At 43.8% G+C, this 20,581-nt stretch overlaps 1 protein-coding gene across 1 annotated transcript; it reads right to left on the bottom strand.

Moving 5' to 3' along the window:
- Positions 1-207: 207 nt before the first annotated feature.
- Positions 208-20,064, bottom strand: LOC143825400 (vomeronasal type-2 receptor 26-like). The gene is made up of 7 exons (XM_077313430.1): positions 19,919-20,064; positions 16,109-16,400; positions 15,638-16,006; positions 13,239-13,466; positions 10,826-10,952; positions 8,679-9,562; positions 208-375 (listed from the first exon to the last, which is right to left on the bottom strand). The coding sequence occupies exons 1-7, from the start codon at positions 20,062-20,064 to the stop codon at positions 208-210; spliced, it is 2,214 nt and encodes a 737-aa protein (XP_077169545.1).
- Positions 20,065-20,581: the final 517 nt, after the last annotated feature.

A 20,581-nucleotide genomic window follows, 5' to 3' on the forward strand; every position in this document is an offset into this window, starting at 1 on the left:
TATATTTTACCATTCTTGAAAACCATGGCAATAAAGCAACAAACAAATTTTTGTTAATAGTTTTGTTCTGGGGATTTAAAAAATGTATCACCCTAGAGCCTTCTGCTACATTTCCTTATCAAAAATTGTAATAAACTCAAAGAGTGTTGGGTCATCTTTGCTGAACCTTGCAAAATAATCCTAATGAAGCCTACACAAAAAACCTAGTCAAGTCACATCACTGTGATTGCTTCTCAGGAAACTGTTAGTACGATCAAACTGTTGCATAACAAATAGTGTCTTTTTGATGGCATGAGCCAGATCACGAGTAATAGCAGTCCTATGGTCATCACTGCTTGGTATATAAGTTTGCTTCTCCTTGGAATGTCCATCGTTCTGTTAGAGAAGGCAATTTAACAAAATTATAATTGCATTCATTAATTTACTCTAATATCTGCCTAGTCACATTCTAGAAAGAAGTGAATTCCATGTCCATGGAGAGAGATCAATTCAGTTCAAACTTTATTACAGTCGTTCAGACCAAGTTGTATGAAGTTAATATATAAAAGACCAAAAAAAGATGGTAATTTGATATAATGCAGTTTAAAACAGATCATAAAATAGAGCTTAATATTATGCTAATTTAGAGTATTGGATTTTTATTGCGGCGGCACAAAACTTAGCCAGCTGAATTGTCACCTGGGGGGGGACTCATCAATTAGCAGCTTCTTTGCATCATGATGTTCTGGCAACTTTTTAAGGAGTGGTTCAATCAAGTTGCTACGAATGTCTACATAAGCAGGGCAGTGGAACAATATATACACTCTTGTATCAATTTCACCACTCCCATAAAAACATTGTCTCAGTGTAAGGGGAGTGTTCTTATAGTGACCCTCTACAAGAGCTGAAGGCAAGACAGAGCATCTTGCAAGGGTAAATGCCCTTCTTTGCTTAATTATTACCAGCTAAGACAGATAAGCGGCAAGGGCCAGAACATATCTTGTTTTAACTGGGGCCCAAAAAGTTGGAGTTTAACTCAGGTCCAGTTGACATTGATTGTCTTGTATCCGCTGCTTAACTAATGATGCAGCTTGAACATGAGCTAATTTGGATAATAGGTGTATGGAGAAGCCCAGACTTTGGATTCCTCTGTGAACAGCTTTAGTCCAAGAAGATTGGAAGTTGTCATTCAGGGTTAAAGAAAATATACCCTGTGGGTTATGTATTAATTTCAGTCACATTCTTATTGCTGACAGCCAGATTTTGTCTTGGACCATTAACATTCCTGTTTCCAGATGCACCATGGAGTTGGTTATACAGCATGGAATTTGGAAGAGTGCCCAAAGGAATTTAGGATGGATCCTTTCAAGCTTCATAGTATCTGATGTCGGAGCACCCAAAAATGCACCATAAGTGAGTTGGGCTAGAGATTTAGCAGAGTATAGTTTCAGGGCTGCTAGTATAAACAATCTGCCCTTTGTTCAATGGAATGTCAATATATTATTTGCTGATCTTTGCCTTAGTTCTGATGTATATGAATAATGGATGCTCTTTGCTCCAGAGGCTTGAATCATAGAATGATAGAAGGAGTCGTTCATATATGCACCTAAATATATAATCCTAAATATTTAGCCAGCTCAGTTGTCACCTAGGGGGACTCATCACGTAGCAGCCTCTTTGCATCACTTGTTCAATTTTGTGCCCATTTAGCATCCATGTTGTAGATTTTGGACGTTTGCCAAATGCCATGGCCTTGGTCTTCTGGTAGTTAATTTCAAGGTGTTCTTTTTTCAGAATGTTGGGCAAGTATTTTGAGCATTTGCCTAATCTCTATGGGGGTTCTTGAAAGAAGGACTGTTTCATTGGCATAAAGCAGTATAGGGATTGGGCAACCAGCTAATATTGGGGGATGCAAGTCCCCACGGAAATCCCTCCAATCCTCAAACACCACTCTCCTCAAGCTCTACCCTCAAATTCTGCTGCTATTTCCCAACCCAGATGTAGAAACCCAGAAATGATTTTAAAACTCTGATAAGTATTTCTGGCAGTGTTATGTATTGTAAAAGTGGACAATTAATTTTAAGAGTAAGGAAACAACTCTCTGAGAATTTAAAGAGATCCTTATCAGGTCAAATGCCACATTGTTAGATATGGACATTAAGAAACTGTGGAACTTTAAGAGAGTTGACAATTTTAAGACTAAGAAAACAACTCTCTGAGAATTTAAAGAGATCCATATCAGTACAAATGGCAACAATTTAGATACATAAACTTAGGGATTATAGGTCTGAGGCACTTGGAGAGAGTGCATATAAAACAGAGTGCAGAGCTGTTAACAAATAAATCTGGACATCATTAATGTATATGGTCACTAGAAGTCAAAAGTGACTTGCCAACACCTAAAAAACACACAGAGAGACAAGTTAAATATATCAAAAGTACCATACCAAGTCAATGACACAATGTTAGATATGGACACTAAGAAACTGTGGCACTTTATTTATTTATTTATTTATTTATTTATTTATTTATTTATTTATTTATTTATTTATTTATTTATTTATTTATTTATTTATCATACTTATATACCGCCCTCCCCGGAGTCTCAGGGCGGTTTACATCATAACAGAGAACAATACATAAAACAGTCTGTAACATGTATAACTGATAACTAATAATTGTAACCAAAATAACAGCACAATATAACGGTATAACAGTATAGTACTACAAACAGGTCCAGGGCTTATTGATGGGATTCTGAGGGGGGTGGTTTATTGATTGAATTCTGAGAGGGGGGTGGGGGGGAGCAGGGGCCCTTGGTCGCTGTTGATTACGTCTGGTCTCAGCCAAATGCCTGGTGGAGGAGCTCCTTTTTGCAGGCCCTGCGGAACTGTTTAAGCTCCGTCAGGGCCCTGATCTCTTCTGGGAGCTCGTTCCACCAGGTAGGGGCCAGAACAGAGAATGCTCTGGCCCTGGTCGAGACAAGACGGACTTCTTTAGGGCCAGGAATCCTTAGCTGGTTGGTGGTAGTAGAGCGCAAAGCTCTTTTGGGGGCATAGGCGGGGAGGCGGTCCCTCAGGTACACTGGGCCCTGACCGCGTATGGCCTTGAAGGTAATAACCAGAACCTTTAGTCTGATCCGGAATTCAACTGGTAACCATTGCAGCTGGTGGAGAATAGGCCGGATATGAGACCTCCACGGTGTTGCTGTGAGGATCCTGGCTGCTGCATTTTGAACCAGTTGTAGTTTCCGGGTCAGGGCTGAGGGCAGGCCTGCGTAGAGCGAGTTACAAAAGTCCAGTCTAGAGGTGACCGTCGCATGGATCACTGTGGCTAGATGTTCCGGGGCCAGGTAGGGCGCTAGTAGTTTGGCTTGGCGGAGATGGTAAAATGCCAGCCGCGCTACCTTTGTGATCTGGGCCTCCATTGTGAGGGAGGCATCCAGAATCACACCTAGGTTCCTGGCCGAGTGAGCCGTAGAGAGCTGCACGCCATCCAGGGTAGGCAGGCGCGCTTCCTCACATGGCCCCTTCCTACCCAGCCACAGGACCTCCGTCTTTGAAGGATTGAGCTTCAGACGACTCTGCTTGAGCCATCTCGTCACTGCTTCCAGGCAGCTGGCTAATGCTTCTGGGGGAGAGTCAGGGCGACCATCCATCTGGTCCCTGCCGCGGGTCCCTGCCGCAGCCGCCGGGGAACAAGGAAAGGAGAGGAAAAGAAGGAAAGGAACACTAACATAATCTAATAAGGAAGAAAGAGAAGTACCAAACCCTCGGGGGGGGAGGGCCCTATAAGGAGGAGGAGGAAGACACAAACAATCGGACATTAATTTAATTAACCAATTCCAGAAAAAAGGGGGGGGAGATTGTCACGGGGCTACTACAGACTCTGCGGGGGGGGGGAGAAGAATACAAACGGGCATAACTTGTACCCAGAAGGGGGAAGGGCATCAAACAACTAATAGAAATTAAGCGGGAAAAATTGAGCGGGACAATTTAGCGGGAAGAAAATCAAACGGAGAGGGAAAAGATCACAAACGGAGATAACTCCGTTCCAAGAAGGGGGAAGGGACGCCAAACAAACTACCAGAAACTGGGCGGGAACAAACCGGGCGGGAAGAAAAACCAAGCGGGGAAACTGTAAACAGAAAACGGAGGGGGGGAGGGTAAGGGGGAAGAGAGCAGGGGAGAAAGAAAGACAAGACACCAACCAAACTACCAACAACTGGGAAAAAATCAGGAAGCAACATTGTGATGTGCACAGAAAAGAGGGGAAGGGGAAAGAAGGGAAAAAGGGGAGGGGGGAGGGGGGAGGGGAGAAGGGGAGGGGGGAAAGAAGGAAAAAAAACAGGAAGGGAAGGAGAAAGTGAGAAGAGAAAGGACTGAAATAAAGAAAAGGGGAGGGGGGAAAGAAGGAAAAAAAACAGGAAGGGAAGGAGAAAGTGAGAAGAGAAAGGACTGAAATAAAGAAAAGGGGAGGGGGAAGGGGAGAGGGGAAAGAAGGAAAAAAATAGGAAGGGAAGGAGAAAGTGAGAGGAGAAAGAACTGAAATAAAGAAAAGGGGAGGGGGGAAGGGGAGGGGGGAGGGGAGGGGAGGGGGAAAGAGGAGAAAAATGGGAAGGGAAAGAGAAAGTGAGAGGAGAAAGGACTGAAATAAAGAAAAGGAGAGGGGAGAGGGAGAAAGGAAATACTCCAAAATCAAAAAAGAGGAGGAATCAAGAGGGACTCAAAGATAGCCCAACCTTCACTAGCTACCAACCCACACCTGACTTATCCCCACCCCCCTACCCAGCCAAACCAAATTAAATCAACATATCCACCCACCAATCAGCCAAAACAATAAACCCAACACAATTAAACACCATCAACTGACCTACCCCAAACCCACCCAAAACAATTAATTCTACCAATTAAATAACTAATCCCCACCCCAAACAACTGATTCTACCCCAAAACCACCCAAATAATCAATCCTACCAATTAAACAATCAATCACCATCAATTGAACACCCAACCCAGCCTGAGGAAATTAGCTCAATCAACCAATTAGCCCAACTTACCAACCAACCCAATAACTTGCCCCCCACTTACCAAACAACCCTACCATCCAACTGAACCACACCCAATTCATAAACCTCAGTCCCAACCCAACATGAAATAACACACAGATCACTCATACACCACACACCCCTGGATTGGGCAACCCTGAGGTGCCACAATAGGCGATCGGGACTACCCCTCCAGGCTCCCACAACGATACACATCCTACACCCAACACATAACTACACAAGTGGAACTGGGAAGCCCTGAGAGGCTGTAATTAGCGATCAGGGCCAACCTCCCACAGATACACAAACTCACACACACAAAGACAGAACCGGGGTTTAACAATCAACCCCAGCCAAACCACTGAACCAAGAATTGAACCAACAGTGTCCATAGAGCTCACAATGCCTAACAAATCTGAAGAAGGAGGAAAAGCAGGGGCTTTGATAGGGTCAGGGATCCCAATAATAAGAGGCAAAGGCAGGGACAGCGGATGGCGGAGGTACATCTAACCAAGGGGGCCGAAAACCAAACATACTCAGGCCCCCTCCAGACTCCGCCCCATCCCTCGTGACACTAGGGTGGAGGCAAAGGTAAACAACCCGCCTCTGACACTGGTGCTGTGCAACGCCAGGTCAATAAACAACAAAACCTCTACGCTGCAAAACTACTTTGCAGAGCAAAGAGCGGACCTGGCGTGCTTGACAGAAACCTGGACCAGGGAAGGGGAGACAGTTGCCCTCAAAGACCTAGCCCCTGCTGGGTTCTCTGTCCTCCACCAGTCCCGGACAGCGGGGCGGGGAGGAGGGGTGGCAATCCTAACCCGAGAGGCTTTCTCCTTTAGAGCCCTCCCTGCGCCGTCAATACCAGGCATTGAATGTGTTGGCCTCGGATGGGGATCAACCGAGAGCGTGGCCATCTGGTTAGTGTACCGCGCACCCAATGCACCACCAGATGCCCTGCCTGCCCTGCTAGAGGCGGTGGCGGCCTGGACGCTACAGTTCTCCAGTCTACTAGTCCAGGGCGGCCATCCAACTTTAAGAGAGTTAACAATTTTTAAGACTAAGAAAATAACTCTCTGAGAATTTAAACAGATTTATAACACTTCAAATGCCAATACTTTGGGTATGTAAACTTAGGAATTGTAGGTCTGTAGTAATTTAAGAGAGTGCACAATAAAGACAGGTGTAAATGAACCGGTCCATCTTAGTGCCCCACACAGGATCAGGGATGACAGCCTTCATGTAGGACTCCCTACATTCTTCCTTGCTATTGAGGTATGCAACAGGAAAGAGAGCAGGGAGAGGGACTATGGGTTATTACTCACACCTGGAGTATTGTGTGCAGTTCTGGAGGCCTCACTTCAAGAAGGACGTAGATAAAATTGAAACGGTACAGAGGAGAGCGACGAAGATGATCTGGGGCCAAGGGACCAAGCCCTATGAAGATAGGTTGAGGGAAATGTTCAGCCTGGAGGAAAGTAGGTTGAGAGGGGAAATGATAGCCCTCTTTAAGTATTTGAAAGTTTGTCACTTAGAGGAGGGCAGGATGCTGTTTCTGTTGGCTGCAGAGGAGAGGACACACAGTAATGGGTTTAAACTACAAGTACAACGATATAGGCTAGATATCAGGAAAAAATTTTTCACAGTCAGAGTAGTTCAGCAGTGGAATAGGCTGCCTAAGGAGCTGATGAGCTCCCCCTCACTGGCAGTCTTCAAGCAAAGGTTGTATACCCAATTTTCTTGGATGCTTTAGGATGCTTAGGGCTGATCCTGCATTGAGCAGGGGGTTGGACTAGATGGCCGGTATGGCCGCTTCCAACTCTATGATTCTATGATTCTATTGTTATTTTAAGAGCCAGCCTCCTCTCTCTCTTCCCCCACAGCCACCCTTCCAACACAAACTCTGGCTCCCTTTCCTTTGCGAGCACACTAGTTTTGGCAGAACTCCCCCCCCAAACTGGCACTCTTCCTTTTTCTTTGCTCTGGGGCATAAAGAAGGAGAGGAAGCAGGGAGAGGGGCTATGGGCTATTAAGAGCCAGATTCATCTCTCTCTCTCTCTCTCTCTCACACACACACACACACACTCACGCACTCACACACTTACTCACTCTTCACCCCCCTAACCACCCTCACCACACACAAAAAAAACCTGGATCCCTTTCCTTCCCAAAGCTCACAGTTTTAGACAGCAAAACAGAACCTTCCAATAGAGCTGCAGGAAAGGAACATTCTCCAAGGAGCATAAATACTAACAACCAGGCTTGATGAGGACAGTGGGTAGGGGAGAGACAATAGGCAGTTTAAGATGGAAATAAGTATAAAGGCTTCATCTCCTCCCAGCTGGGAAAACCATCAGTGGACTAAACCACTCATGCTTGAGGGGAAGGTTGACCAAAGTAAATGGCCAGTTGCCAACTACCCAAGGCAGCAGGGGACATGCCAGGGACCCCTTCTATCCCATTCTCCATAGTCCCCTGGGTGTCTGCAAACCCCCAGTTGGGAAACACTGACTTACAGAAACTGTATAGATTTTTCTAGGGAATAGGTGAACACAGGTGGTTGGACATTTCTTGCTTCTCAGAAGCAACTCTGGACTTCCATGGTGGTCTTCCCTCCAAGTATTAACCTGGGTTGTCCCTGCTTAAGTTCTCAGTTAGGATGAGATCAAGCTAGCCCAAGACATCCAGGTCAAGAGCTATTTTGGCATGCATTGTATCATTTGAAATGGGAATAAACAAAAAATGGCTGAAACCCAAACATCTTGCCCGATTTCTTCCTGTACCATCAACCATTCCACTCAGTGTGGAGCTTAAATCCTCATTCCTGTTGTCTCTATGAGTGTAAGGGCACAGAGAGCTATTTTAGAAGATCTTGCTAAAACAGGTCCTTTGACATGAGTGGATCCATATTGTCGGCTCTCAGGATCCAACTCAAAAGGATTTAGTTAAGCGAGGCTTTAAAAAAAAATCCTGACCGCTTTTCCCTAGTAAGCATTTAAAGGTTATGCAATGAATGTTATGAATATTGGCTTCATCATTATCCTTTGGTTCTACAAATTACAAACAAGTAAAAGCATTACAGTTTATAACTGATACCCTGGGGGGGGACAAAAATAAAAGCAAAATACATTCTGATAAACACACAGATTGATTACATATACCCCAGACATAACTCTAACCTCATTGTTTGAGACCTGAGCAAGACTGTTAAAAAACTAATTTTGGAGTTCATTGATTCATAGGGTCACCAGAAGTCAAAAGTGTCTTACCAACACTTAAAACATAGAGAAAAACTTAATATAAGAAAAAGAGCTATACCAATTCAAATGCAACAATTCTGGATATGGAGTTTTATAAGCTGTAGATCTGTGGCACTTTGAGAGAGTTGACAATTAACTTTAAAACTAAGGAAACAACACTCTGAGAATTTAAATCGATCCATACGATTTCAAACGCAAACCATTTGGATACATAAACGTAGGAATTGTAGGTCTGTGCCATTTTACAAGAATGCACACAACATCACAATCACAATCACAATCACAATCACAATCATAATAATAATTATTATTATTCGATTTATTTCCCACCTCTCCCCGCAAGCTCAACATAATGCAGAGAATAACGCGTTCTATGAATATTTCTTCTGTACAAGCAGCTTTCTGTTGTTTAGTTCAGGCCTCAGGACAATGATATAACATTTGGGGAGAAAAATGCAACCAAGTAATCCTGCACTAGAGATTAAGATGGAGAAGATCTCCACAGCCACCATGGATTTCCCTTTGGTGCTCAGGTAGCTGGGAATAAAAGACAGCCAAACACTGCAAAAGAGCAACATGCTGAAAGTGATGAACTTGGCCTCATTGAAACTGTCAGGCAATTTCCTGGCAAGGAAAGCCACCATGAAGCTGACTGCAGCTAGGAAGCCCATGTAGCCCAAGACACAGAAAAACAAGGCAACTGAGCCCTCATTACATTCCAGTATGATTGTATCCTTCAGTGAATGCTGGTCCTTATCTGGGAAAGGAGATGAAGTACTGATCCAAAGAACACAAATGCCTACTTGAACAACGGAGCAAGAAAGGACAAGAGAATATGCCTGTCTTTTCCCCACCAGTGGCCTTAGCCTGGAATCCGGTTTGGTAGCCACAAAGGCCAGAACCACAGTGAGAGTTTTGGCCAGTACAGTAGAAATAGCTACTGAGAATATGAAGCCAAAACTTGTTTGTCGGAGAAGGCAGGTCACTTTTCCAGGCTGACCAATGAAAAGCAAGGCAGAGAGGAAGCAATTAGTAAGGGAGATGAGAAGAAGATAGGTCAGACTGCGGTTGTTGGCTTTGACTATGGGAGTATCCTGGTGCTTCACAAATGTTCCAAGTACCAAAACTGTGACCAGGGACAATGTAATAGCCATGGTTGCTAGGATGATACCTATGGGTTCTTCATAAGAAAGAAAGCTTACATCCTTGGGGACACATTGAGTTTTGTTGTAATTTGAATAGTCACCTGACGAACAGATAACACAGCTATCCATATCTGGAAAGAGAGAAAGTTTGTTGAATTATTTCCAGATTCACAATCCAATACCTTTATTGGCATAAAGCAGATAAGCAGGATAAACAAAGTTAGTCAGGATACGTCAGACAGTTTAAATTTAAAAACTGAGGACAGAAATTCAACCGTAATAAAAGTGATGTCGACATCCTTATCACTCAGTAAAAATTGGCAAATCAGGTCTCTTGAATGGTTTCTCCGTTTTGGTATGAGAGGTATGATATGCCTTCTCTGTTCAGTGAACAAGGGACAATCCAGTAGGATATGTTGGATGGTGTCAGGAGAACTTGATTCACAGGTGCATAGTCTGTTTTCGAAGGGGATCTTGGCAAATCTCCCTTGTAATACTTTAGATGGAAAGGCGTTAAGCCGAGCAAGCGAAAATGCTCTGCGATGGAGGGGATTTGCCAAGTTATGGAAATAAGCCGGCATTATCCCGTGCTTCACTTGGAGACCAAGCGCACAGGGAGAGCAGATTGCTGGCACAGTGGGATGGATTTTTTGAAATTCCTGATCAAGTAGCCTTTGTTTGATCTGGTACATAATGGAGGATTCATTCAGAGATAAGATGTAATCGTAGTCAATGCCAATTTGTTGGAGTGTAGTCAGGATGGTAGAGAACCATTTAAATTTATTTCCAGATTCTATTTGTTTTTTAATGAGTATTCCAAACATTTTTCTCTGAATTCACTTTTTACAATTTTGCTTTGTCCATTCAGTTTTCCTAACTTATGCAAACCTCTTCATTATAAACCAAATTCTTAGGGGACAGCTAAGAGTCAGAGTACTACACATGCAGTTACTACACATGCAGTAAAAACTAAGTTCCTAGGCTTGATTCCTGGGGCACAACCTGCTTATTTACTACTACCAATATCCGGTTTCCTTGAGGCTCTATCATTCCAGGCCTACGTTCCTGTCAGGATTTCCTCATTCAGTGCCTTTAGCTGCTAAAACCGCAGTGCAGGGTAGCTCTGAAGTTCCAAGGCCTCACATTCCCTAGGTTATTATATACCCTAATGCTTCTGGAAAGGAATTCCATCTCCACCATCCTAGTGAAAGTCTAGTCCAGGCATATCCCTGATAGTAATGTAAGCAGATCTTAACATTGTTAGATCGGGACACCAAACAATAAGTAAAGATGGTGCAGGTGTGCCCAGCAGCTACAGATCATGTGTTGGATATTGGATTTATCTGAATATAATATTGTGTATGATTGACATTTCTGATCATTCACTTTCCTACCTATCTGCTCAGAGATCATCCCATCTGGACATGGAACACAGTCATAGCAGCAAAATGTCTTTCCCTCCTTCTCTTGTTGGCTGTAGCCAGGAAGGCAGTGGTCATTGCACACAGAGAGTGGTAGAACCTGTCCATAAGCAGAAAGGGAGATTGGCACATACAAAATGACCCTGAGAACCTCAGATGAGCACAATATGTGCTGTTAACAATTACACACTCTCTTATACTGTTGGAGAAGAAAAAGAGCTGGGTTTTGTACCCCAGTTTTTAGTACCCTAAGGCAGCGGTCCCCAACCTTTCCCAGGTCAGGGACCGCCTCCTGGGTGAGGGGAGAGCCAACGGCAAATGCTCATGCGTAGTTGCCACACCGGGCCGCAGACCGGGGGTTCATGACCCCCACCCTAAGGACTCTCAAAGTGGCTTATAGTCACCTTTCCTTCCTTTCTGCAAAACAGACACCATGTAAGGCAGGTGAGGCTGAGATAGCTGTGAGAATTGTGACTGGCCCAGGGGCATTCAGTTGGCTGTATGTGGAAAAGTGGAAAATCAAAATCAGTTCTCCAGATTAAAGGCCACCACTCTTAGCCACTATACCAGCCTGACTCTCTAAGTAGGAAAATATAGGAAATCTGGTTTCAAATCATAGAGTCATGAAATGTCACTAGTTTTACATCTGATTAGTCTTCCCCAATTCAACTTAATCTGTTTTTTGTGATGAAGATCAAATGGGAAAGAGGAGAAAAATGGAGGATAGGAGAAGTGTGGATAAAATGAAGGGGGGAAAGCATTCAAGAATACACGTGGAGTTCAATATGGCCAAAACACATAACTGACAGATCTAATGTTTGCATATGATGGTACCATATTTGCCGATACAGGTGCAGAGGCTACTAACATCCTCTATGACATTGCCTGTGTTGCTCAATCTTATAGATTAACAGTAAATGTGGATAAGACCAAAACCATAAACATAGATGAATAACCGACAAATGTGTACCTTAGTGGAGGCCAAATTGAGCAAGTCAAAGAATTTAAATACTTAGGCTCATTGGTGTAAGAAACCCACCAAGAGCCGGTCTCAGGAGTGGCAGGAAATAAATTGAATAAATAAATGCACAAACCAAAGAAAGTGTCATCTACCATCAGGGGTAGTCAACTTGTGGTCCACCAGATGTTCATAAACTACATGGGGCTCATGGGAATTGTAGACCATGAACATCTGGAGGACCACAGGATGACTACCCCTGATCTACCATTGAAGACATCAGTAGGATTGGCCAACCAATGTCAGCCTTTGACATGTTCAATTGGTGCCTCTGGAAGATGGCAAACATCTCTCTCAGGACCAAAGTCCATCTCTTCCAGACACTAATCCTGCCAATCCTACTATCTGGATCAGAAACATGGACTTTACTAAAACCTGACATTAAAAAACTCGATATCTTCCAAAAGCGATGCCTGGGGCAGATCCTGGTTGTCTTTCTATGTGATCGTAATCGAAAAGAGACAATTTAGAAAAAAAGGGACAACCAACCGCAAATTAAAGAACAAATCCTATAGTGCAGGCAATTTCTGCAGGATGAACACCAGCAGACTGCCTCATAAACTCCTCCGGTGAGAACAACCAACTGAATGGAAGATCCAACGACTGTCACCAAAGATAACATGGCTAAACAGACTGAGGAAGACCTTAGAAACCAGCAATTGTTTATCCATATGGCCAAAACAACTGTCACCAATTACTAAGAGTGGAAATATTTTATAAACAAGGCAAACAATCCAGCGGCACCTACAGCAGGTTACTGGCTAAGAGGACAACCTGCTTCACCAATTGCAAGCTAAAGGATACAAAAAAGAAGAAATGATGTCAGCTGCACTGGGTCCCGTTAGGGAGAAAGCCAGATTATAACAAAGTCAATAACAAATAAGCCTGCAGAAGAGTTAGAAGGTCAGATGAAAGAAAGGTTGCTTGATAAGTGGGAAGGAAAGAAAAATACAGTGAACAGGGAGAAGATTTAGGGGCTTTCAGGTGCAAAGAAAGAGAACATAATGAGGGAAATTGTTAAACAAACGCATGTATTCAAATATTTGATTACTTGTAATTCTGTAGATACTGTTTAATATCATTATCTGTGCTTATAATAAAGTTTATGGAGAAAATTTACATTTTTAAAGTGGTGAATTGGTATTACCAATAAAGTATATTATCAGCATGGGCAATCCTGAGGAATCTGGAACCTGCATTCAGAAAGCTCATGTGGAATCCGGATGATGGGAAAGAAGTGAATGGGGTGACTTTGAATATAAATGCTGATAGGCTCCATCTTCTGAAATTAAAACTTGACTCCTATCGTTTTCATATAGACAAAATCAAAAGAGAAAATAGTTTTTCCTATACATGAAGATATCCCACCTGATTAAATGTTCTGTGCCATACAATCTGATCATCATGAATGGTCAATTCATCTCCTGGAGGAGCCCAAGGATCAAATATTCCAACTTTTAGTCTAATGAAGGAGATATTTGGGAAAGTGACCCAGTTTGTCACATCAAAACCACCTTTCAGTTCCCCATTTTCTTTAAATTGTATTGTATCACCAGCACTATTGTTGAATGTGATGCTCCTTAAAAAACTATTCAGCTGATTAACCAGAAAAAAGGAAATAAAATGTAAGCAAGAAATTAGAAACAAACCAATACTTTTGCAATTTCTTGAATTTCCAAGACCCAGAATATCTCCTGTAGACAACAGGATGGACAGTATCCTGACCTATACTGAGAAGAAAGGAGTACTATCTTTAACTGCTCTTGCAGAGCGGATAAAATAAAGCATTAAGGGTCCCGAGGGCGGGCCCTGTCTGGGATGAGGAAGGTTGCCGATAGGCCCCTTCTTCTGGACTGACAATCAGAGGGCCCAATCAGCAGGCGCTTGGAGCTTGCCAATTGGGCCCTCTGATTGTCAGTCTGCCGGCAAGGGACCAATTGCGAGCCGCGCACAGAATGGCTCGCAATTTGTCCCTTGCCGCCGGACTCATGAATCAGGAAGCACGAAGCACCTCCCAATCCGCCCCACTCCGAGTTCGGCCGAGAGGGCAGGTCTCTGCCTGCCCGCGCCCCCAGGATGGGCCAGCGGCGGCGGCCATGGCACCAGTGCTGGCTGCAGCCACGGCTGCCAGCAGGACGCCTCCCCGCTGGCCCACACAGGTAGGAGTGGCCCGCGCTGCCACCCAGGGCCGCCACACATAGCAGCAGTGGTGGCAGCGCCCGCCCCGCCCGCACACAGGAGAGTTCGCCGGCTGCTCCAGGCTGTCAGGAGTGGTCGGCGGAGCACCGTGCCACAGTGACATGTCACCCACTGGCCCACACAGCCAGCAGCAGCCGGAGAAGGAAGCTCGGAGAGTGGAGGCGGAGGCACCACCAGTGGCGGCGCACAACGCAACGGCAGCCCTGCCCAGTGCTGAAGACCCGGCCCGTCGACTGCGTCCTCACCTCCAGCCCGCCCGCTGCCATTTACTCCGCCCCCACAGAGACAGGTAGACTGCGACGCGGGTGGGGGGGCCAGGACGAGGCGGCACTGGCTCACAGGCCACAACGCGCCCGGCCTCAGGTCCACAGCCTGGCCCCGCAAAGCCGAAGAGCCGCCCCACAAAACCCGCGTACCCCGCTATTGCCCGTTGTATTTGGAGTACAGCAGGCTTATTTTCTAGTCCATTAATAATAAAGCAAAATTGAATGTTATGAATGAACCTATTTGGGCATGGGTCAGAATTCTCCTCTAAAGTAATAGCACCACCATTAGAGTATCTTGTCATATTGAGACCCAGATCTCCATAGTTCATAAGTCCTTTAGCCAGATTTGACTGGTTCACCAAATATGAATCTTCCTTATGAGGCTTCCTTTGGTCATGATTGTTGATGCTTCAGCTGTTTGCAAGCTGGTAGGGTGTAATGCACTCTATGTGGATCTGCCTCTGAAGGGTGTTCAGAAATTTATCTTGGTCCAGAAAAGTTGTTACTGCACTTAACATAGTGCTATCAAGATGGTTGGAGCAGAATAATATGGGCTACTGTATCTTACCTATTAAACTCTTAGTGATCTAAGATAGTTATTGATATAACAATTTCATTGTTTGGATCATATTTTTATAATACCTACAGTATACTGTCCCTTGTATCTAATATATGTTTAGAATGCTATTTCAAAATACGGATATGGAGATAAGCAATATAAATATTTAAAATGAAATAAATAAATAATTGAAGTCAGCTGTGAGAAAATGAAAACAAGGTGTCTTTGTGATGTCATATCTGAGAGGCAATCACCTGCCAGGGATGCACATCACAGGAAACTAGACTCTTCCCTTTTTCACTTGTTCTGTGCTTAGATTGGAATATGTAGGTGGCTTGCAAGGCATGTGCCACTGCATAGACAGCATTGTAGACATTATAGCTGTGGCCAGTCATGCTCATTTCAAACAAAATGACTGGAATAGAATCCAGCTTCTCCCCTCCAGAGCACATTTTCTTGCTGTCCCCATGAAGATGTGGATTCCTCAGTGAACAACCGAATGCCTGCTCCCAGAAGTTCTCGATAAAACCATCTCCTTCTGCCCAGGAAGGGCTTATGGACTGCTGGAACATTTTGAATCCTGGTGGCTGATTTGAGTGAACTGCAAGGGATAGGGCACCATGGAAGGTTTCTACATCCCAAGCCCGTTGGAAAGACACTGATTCAAAATCCCAGTGGCATGTGATGATCCACACCTTATGCAGCGGAGGAAATGAAATAAAGGTTCTTAAAACCAACATTACTCGCAACATGAACATGGATGAATTTTCTCCATAAACAAAATGCACATTGGCTTTGGTCTGAGTGAGAACAGTTATATATTCTGCCTTCTTAATAAGCACATCCAATGCTTCTTGGAAATAAGTATGTTTTGGTAATCTTATAGTGAAGTCAAAACAGATGCCATTCTCAGAAAACATTGGCAACAAGATCTGCAAGAACCTGTCCCCATTATCATCTTCTGCAACAAAGAGCACAATCCATGTCCATTTGAAGTGGAGTAATAACTTGATAATTCCAAAATATTGAGTGGCTTCATTTGGAACCATCTGATACAAAGAAGAAAGGAGAAGCTGGTTACCCTGCCTTGGTGTAAATGATCCATAACTGAGCTGGGGAAAAAATAAACAAAATGTAAAGACCATTCAATCACATATCAAAGCACAACATTTTCACTTCATCCTGTGGGCTGCACCCATATATCGATGCCCTACCTGTGGTATCTTGTATATGTTGAGTGTGGCAGCCATATTGGCAGACAACTCTGAATCCAGTCCTCCAATAACTGCAATCTGATTGCTCTGTGTATCACACTTGAAATTGGGAAGAAACTTGTGCTGTGAAGAAAGCAAGCTCAGGGTGGCTTTATAGGTCATCCTTGCCAAATAGTAGCTGTTGAGAATGTGGAATCCCAAGGTGATGTTTGGTAAGATATTGGGATTCTCATTAATCTCTTTGACAGCAAAAGCCATGGCCAGATTGTGCTGGTAGTTCTTTGTTACCGATCTATAATGAGAGTTATAGATGAGCTTGAAAACCAACAACAACAACAACAACAACAAAAAACACAAGTATTTATCTTCCCTTAGCACTGGTCCTCATTTTACAAGCCCCACAACCTGGTACAGCCAAAGGCCTCTTGTCCCACAGGATAAAACCATTGTGTACTTTCCCCCCACACACACACACATACACTATTTCCCAAACCAAACAAATGATAACATCTCTTCCAATTCCTTCACAACCATCCTAAAGATGGTTGCATCAAATTATATGTGTGCTCACAAGTCAGAAGCCAATCTACCTTTTTTTTTACAAATACTGTACAAATTGAGGATTTTAGTAAATGAATAAATGGTAGAAAGAGTAATTATGATTTTCTTACATTGGTTCAGAAACGAACAAGAGTTTAGGCAGCTCTTTAAATGAGGGAGTCTCGTAAAGGTAGAAGACCTGAGAAACAATCTCACCCACCACCAGGTCACCAGGCTGAAAAAAGGCATGAGGAATCGGAAGAAGATCAACAGCTGCAGTGCATTCAAAGGGATGCTTCTTGCATACAGCTGGGCACAGCGTGAAGAGAAGAAAGAGCAGTACCAGCATCATCCTTCTTACCATCTTGGCCTTGATTCCCTGATGCCTGCTGTCATCTCATGTGTTCTCAGGATCAAAACAATGCAATTAGCAAGTAGCAGGAATGTGACTGAGGTCAAAACAATGCAATGGGTTCGTCCACTACCAATCTCCCCAAATGATAGAATACACCACTATAATATGTAAAGAAAATTGTTCTTTCTTCCAAAATGAAGTGGAAGTGAGAAGTATGAGGGATAAGAGAAGAGATTAATTGTGGTATTGAGGCTGTATCCAGATTCTATCCAGTCTCTCTGTCTCAGAAAGCTTTGGTCCATGTGGGAGCCACACTTCTCAACATGGCCAGTATGTGTGGTCAGAGGTGTTGCCGTCTTACTTTTTCAAAATTTGATGCAACTTTTATTCTGTTAATCCACTTTGTTGTTTTTGTTAATATATATAGGAGAATCTGTGGAGGAAGGTTGGCAGTAAAAAGTGCCTTCAAATCACAGTTGACATATGGACACCACATAAGTGTTTAAGAGAAAAGATGAACAAATATAGTTTACCTTTTCCTGCTTCTGTACTGTAGACATGGAATTTCTGAATAGCCTGAAATCCAAACAGGTTGGTTCCACTTAGAGGCTGAGATCTGAAGGAATCTGGTTAGTCAGAGTTATCTAACTACCTTAGAGATACATATACGTTACAAACTATAGTAAAGAAACTCTAATAGCCCCCAACCAAGACAGCCAGCTTGTTGTAGTGGTTAGGAAAGCAAATGTCTAAAATAGCAAGTTGGGTTTGATTCCCTGGTCCTCCATAGACATCCATCTGGGGCCATTACAACATTGATAGAGCTGTTCTAACCAGGAGTTGTATCAGGAATCTCTCAGCCTCACCTATATCAGAAGTTGTCTGTTGTGGGGAGAGGAATGAGAAGGCATTGAGACTCCAAGAGCAAATTCTTCTTTTTCTTCTTCTTCTTCTTCTTCTTCTGTATCAGTGCATCAAAGCCCTGCTGATTTATGGAGATTTTTTATGTAGTGATTTATTTTTTAGTGACCCTTGGACATTTCTTGTCTAACAAGAAAACAACAGTAATGACTTGTTTTGCCTACCTAATTATAGTACTGCACACAATTTTGGCCTTGGTCTCCAATGGGAATTGGAAGTCACACAAAATAACTCATGCAGGCCAAAAAAAATTGCTAAAACCGGAAACTCTGTCATTGCACTTGTTGGGTGATCTTCTGTTTTTTTTTTTATGCTCTTCCCAAATGACCAGAAAATACATTTGGTCTGTATTCATTAATAAGTAAAATTTGTAATGGTGGGGATCAAAGCATTAATCTCTGCTATCTGCTGATCTTCAAAGGAGACCTATACTATCTTATCAGTAGGCTTCTTTTCAACCTCCAGTTGGAGGGCTCGTGTTCTCCCCAATGTACAATTAATCTCCCATCGAGAAAGAATCATTTGTCTGAAGAAAATGGCCACTTCAGCATGCGGCTTCTGTGGTATCAATGTGTGAAGAGCGCTTCTTTCTCTTCCCAATTTTTGCCCTTTTTCAGCTCTGCCCCCCAAATCCCAGGGAGATTCCCAATCTAGAGTTGGCAACCCTAAAGTCACCTTATGTTTAATGATCCCATCAGCTATTCTAACAAGCTGCTCCGTTACCCACAAACCACCATATTTAATGACACATTCCATCTAGGGGTTGTACTTCTACTCAAAGACCATATTCCCGTGTATTGTGGTCAAAAATATCCCCGGCCCGGGGGGAAGGGAAAGTGTGAAAAACACTTTTGCATGAGCCAGAATATTTCCTTTCATTATGTGCATCCCTCCCCATTTTCACATTGAATATGTCAGTAATTCTTTGGGGTTATTGAACTGTAAGGTTTATTTTCAGGTCAGGAAAAAATCAGCAAAGCATATGACAAAATGAACACAAACCGTAACCAATTTAGTCTAAAACCATACCATGTTAGTAATACCTGATGTTGTTTGCATATGACCATTTACACACTGGAGGTTTCATGCCAGGCTGCAGGCTGGAGTTTTAGTCGTGGCAGGTTGCCACACCTCTTCCTGCACCCACATGGGGAAGCATTTGACCCTGTGCCCCTCATCCACCCCCGATTTGTGCTCCTGCGTGGGAGCTAGGGTAGGGAAGTTCCCAGTGCATAAACGGTCTATGGGGTGTTCTTTTTTCACCATTTTAAAACAAAGAGCATGTGTGTTTGTATGAGACTGCAGATGATGAATTGATTGTCCAAGTGACCTGAAGGCTCCACCATTCCACCAACCTTTATCCTTCAAGTTCTCAGAAGCCGGGTGAGTCAGAAGGAGATCATGAGCCCCCAACTGGATTTTGGGAACTGATCAGGTTTGCCCTCACTGGCAGTCTTCCAGCAAAGGTTGGATACACACTTTTCTTGGATGCTTTAGGATGCTTAGGGCTGATTCTGTGTTGAGCAGGGGGTTGGACTAGATGGCCTGTATGGCCCCTTCCAACTCTATGATTCTATGATTCTATGAATTATTACTGATCCTTCATCCCCACCATGGCTATTCTATTGCAGATCAAATGTATTTTCTGTTGATCTTGCTGGCGACTGGCCCCTGAGCTTTTGTAAGGCTAATCATCTGCTCTGGGCTTGGCCACCATTCTTTCCACACCTCCCCCTGCACAGAATTGCAAACAAGCTCATTCTTGAGAAAGTGAATCCCTGCTTTCATTCACAAAGTGCAGAATTCCCTTGAAAACCCACCCTCCTGGCCCCAGCCAATTTTTAAAATTATTTCAGAGAAACAACATGATGCCCCCATAAGCTGACCTTATCAAAAGAAGATGGCCTAAACACTGGTTTGTTGTAACTCTTGGCTTTTAATGAAGCTTTTGGGGTTACAACCGTAGGGCTGGAGGCAAAGCCGGGTTGCTCTACAACACTCCCTGTTGAACTTCCTGAAGGCGAGTATGACCTGAAGCGGTATCTGTGTCACTGGGGGTCTTTTGGGATTCTCTCTTGCCCTCAAATGGAAACTTTTCCCCATCCACAGCGAAAGCTCCGTCCACTGCAACTTCCAACATGTTAGGTTGCTGCCAACAATCTCTCAAACTTTTATCCTACTCTGCTCTTACTACTCCACGATCCTTTAACTTTACCAACATCCAATTGTCATCCCCTTCCTCCTTTTATACTCTTTTTCTCTCTAGAACTCCTCCCACTCCATGGAACACCAGAGTTTACTTTAACCCCACCCATCCTAACTTCCCTTCACAGTTTTTGCTTCCTCCCATCCCAGGCTTGGCTCCAGGTCTGCTGTTCTTGGCTTATGCCCTTCCATTTGGCTGGGGTTAGGAGGTTTGTGGAACTGCCTCCCCTCTCCCACATTAGTCCCCTGTGAATTTACTCTCCCTGCAGGCTTGCTTCATCTTCATTCTTCATTCCCTCCTGGGAATGCCAGGTCCCTCACCTTTCCTCCCCAACCACCCTTGGCCTTCCCCCCTTATTCTTTCTTGCCTTCCTCAGCAACATCCCTTGTTGTACATTCCATTGGAGGTGGCTCCCTTCAGTTCCACTGCCAGTGCCCCTCCCTCAAAGGTG

Source organism: Paroedura picta, chromosome 16 (assembly GCF_049243985.1).
Source record: "Paroedura picta isolate Pp20150507F chromosome 16, Ppicta_v3.0, whole genome shotgun sequence".
In the NCBI taxonomy this organism is placed as follows: Eukaryota; Metazoa; Chordata; class Lepidosauria; order Squamata; family Gekkonidae; genus Paroedura; species Paroedura picta.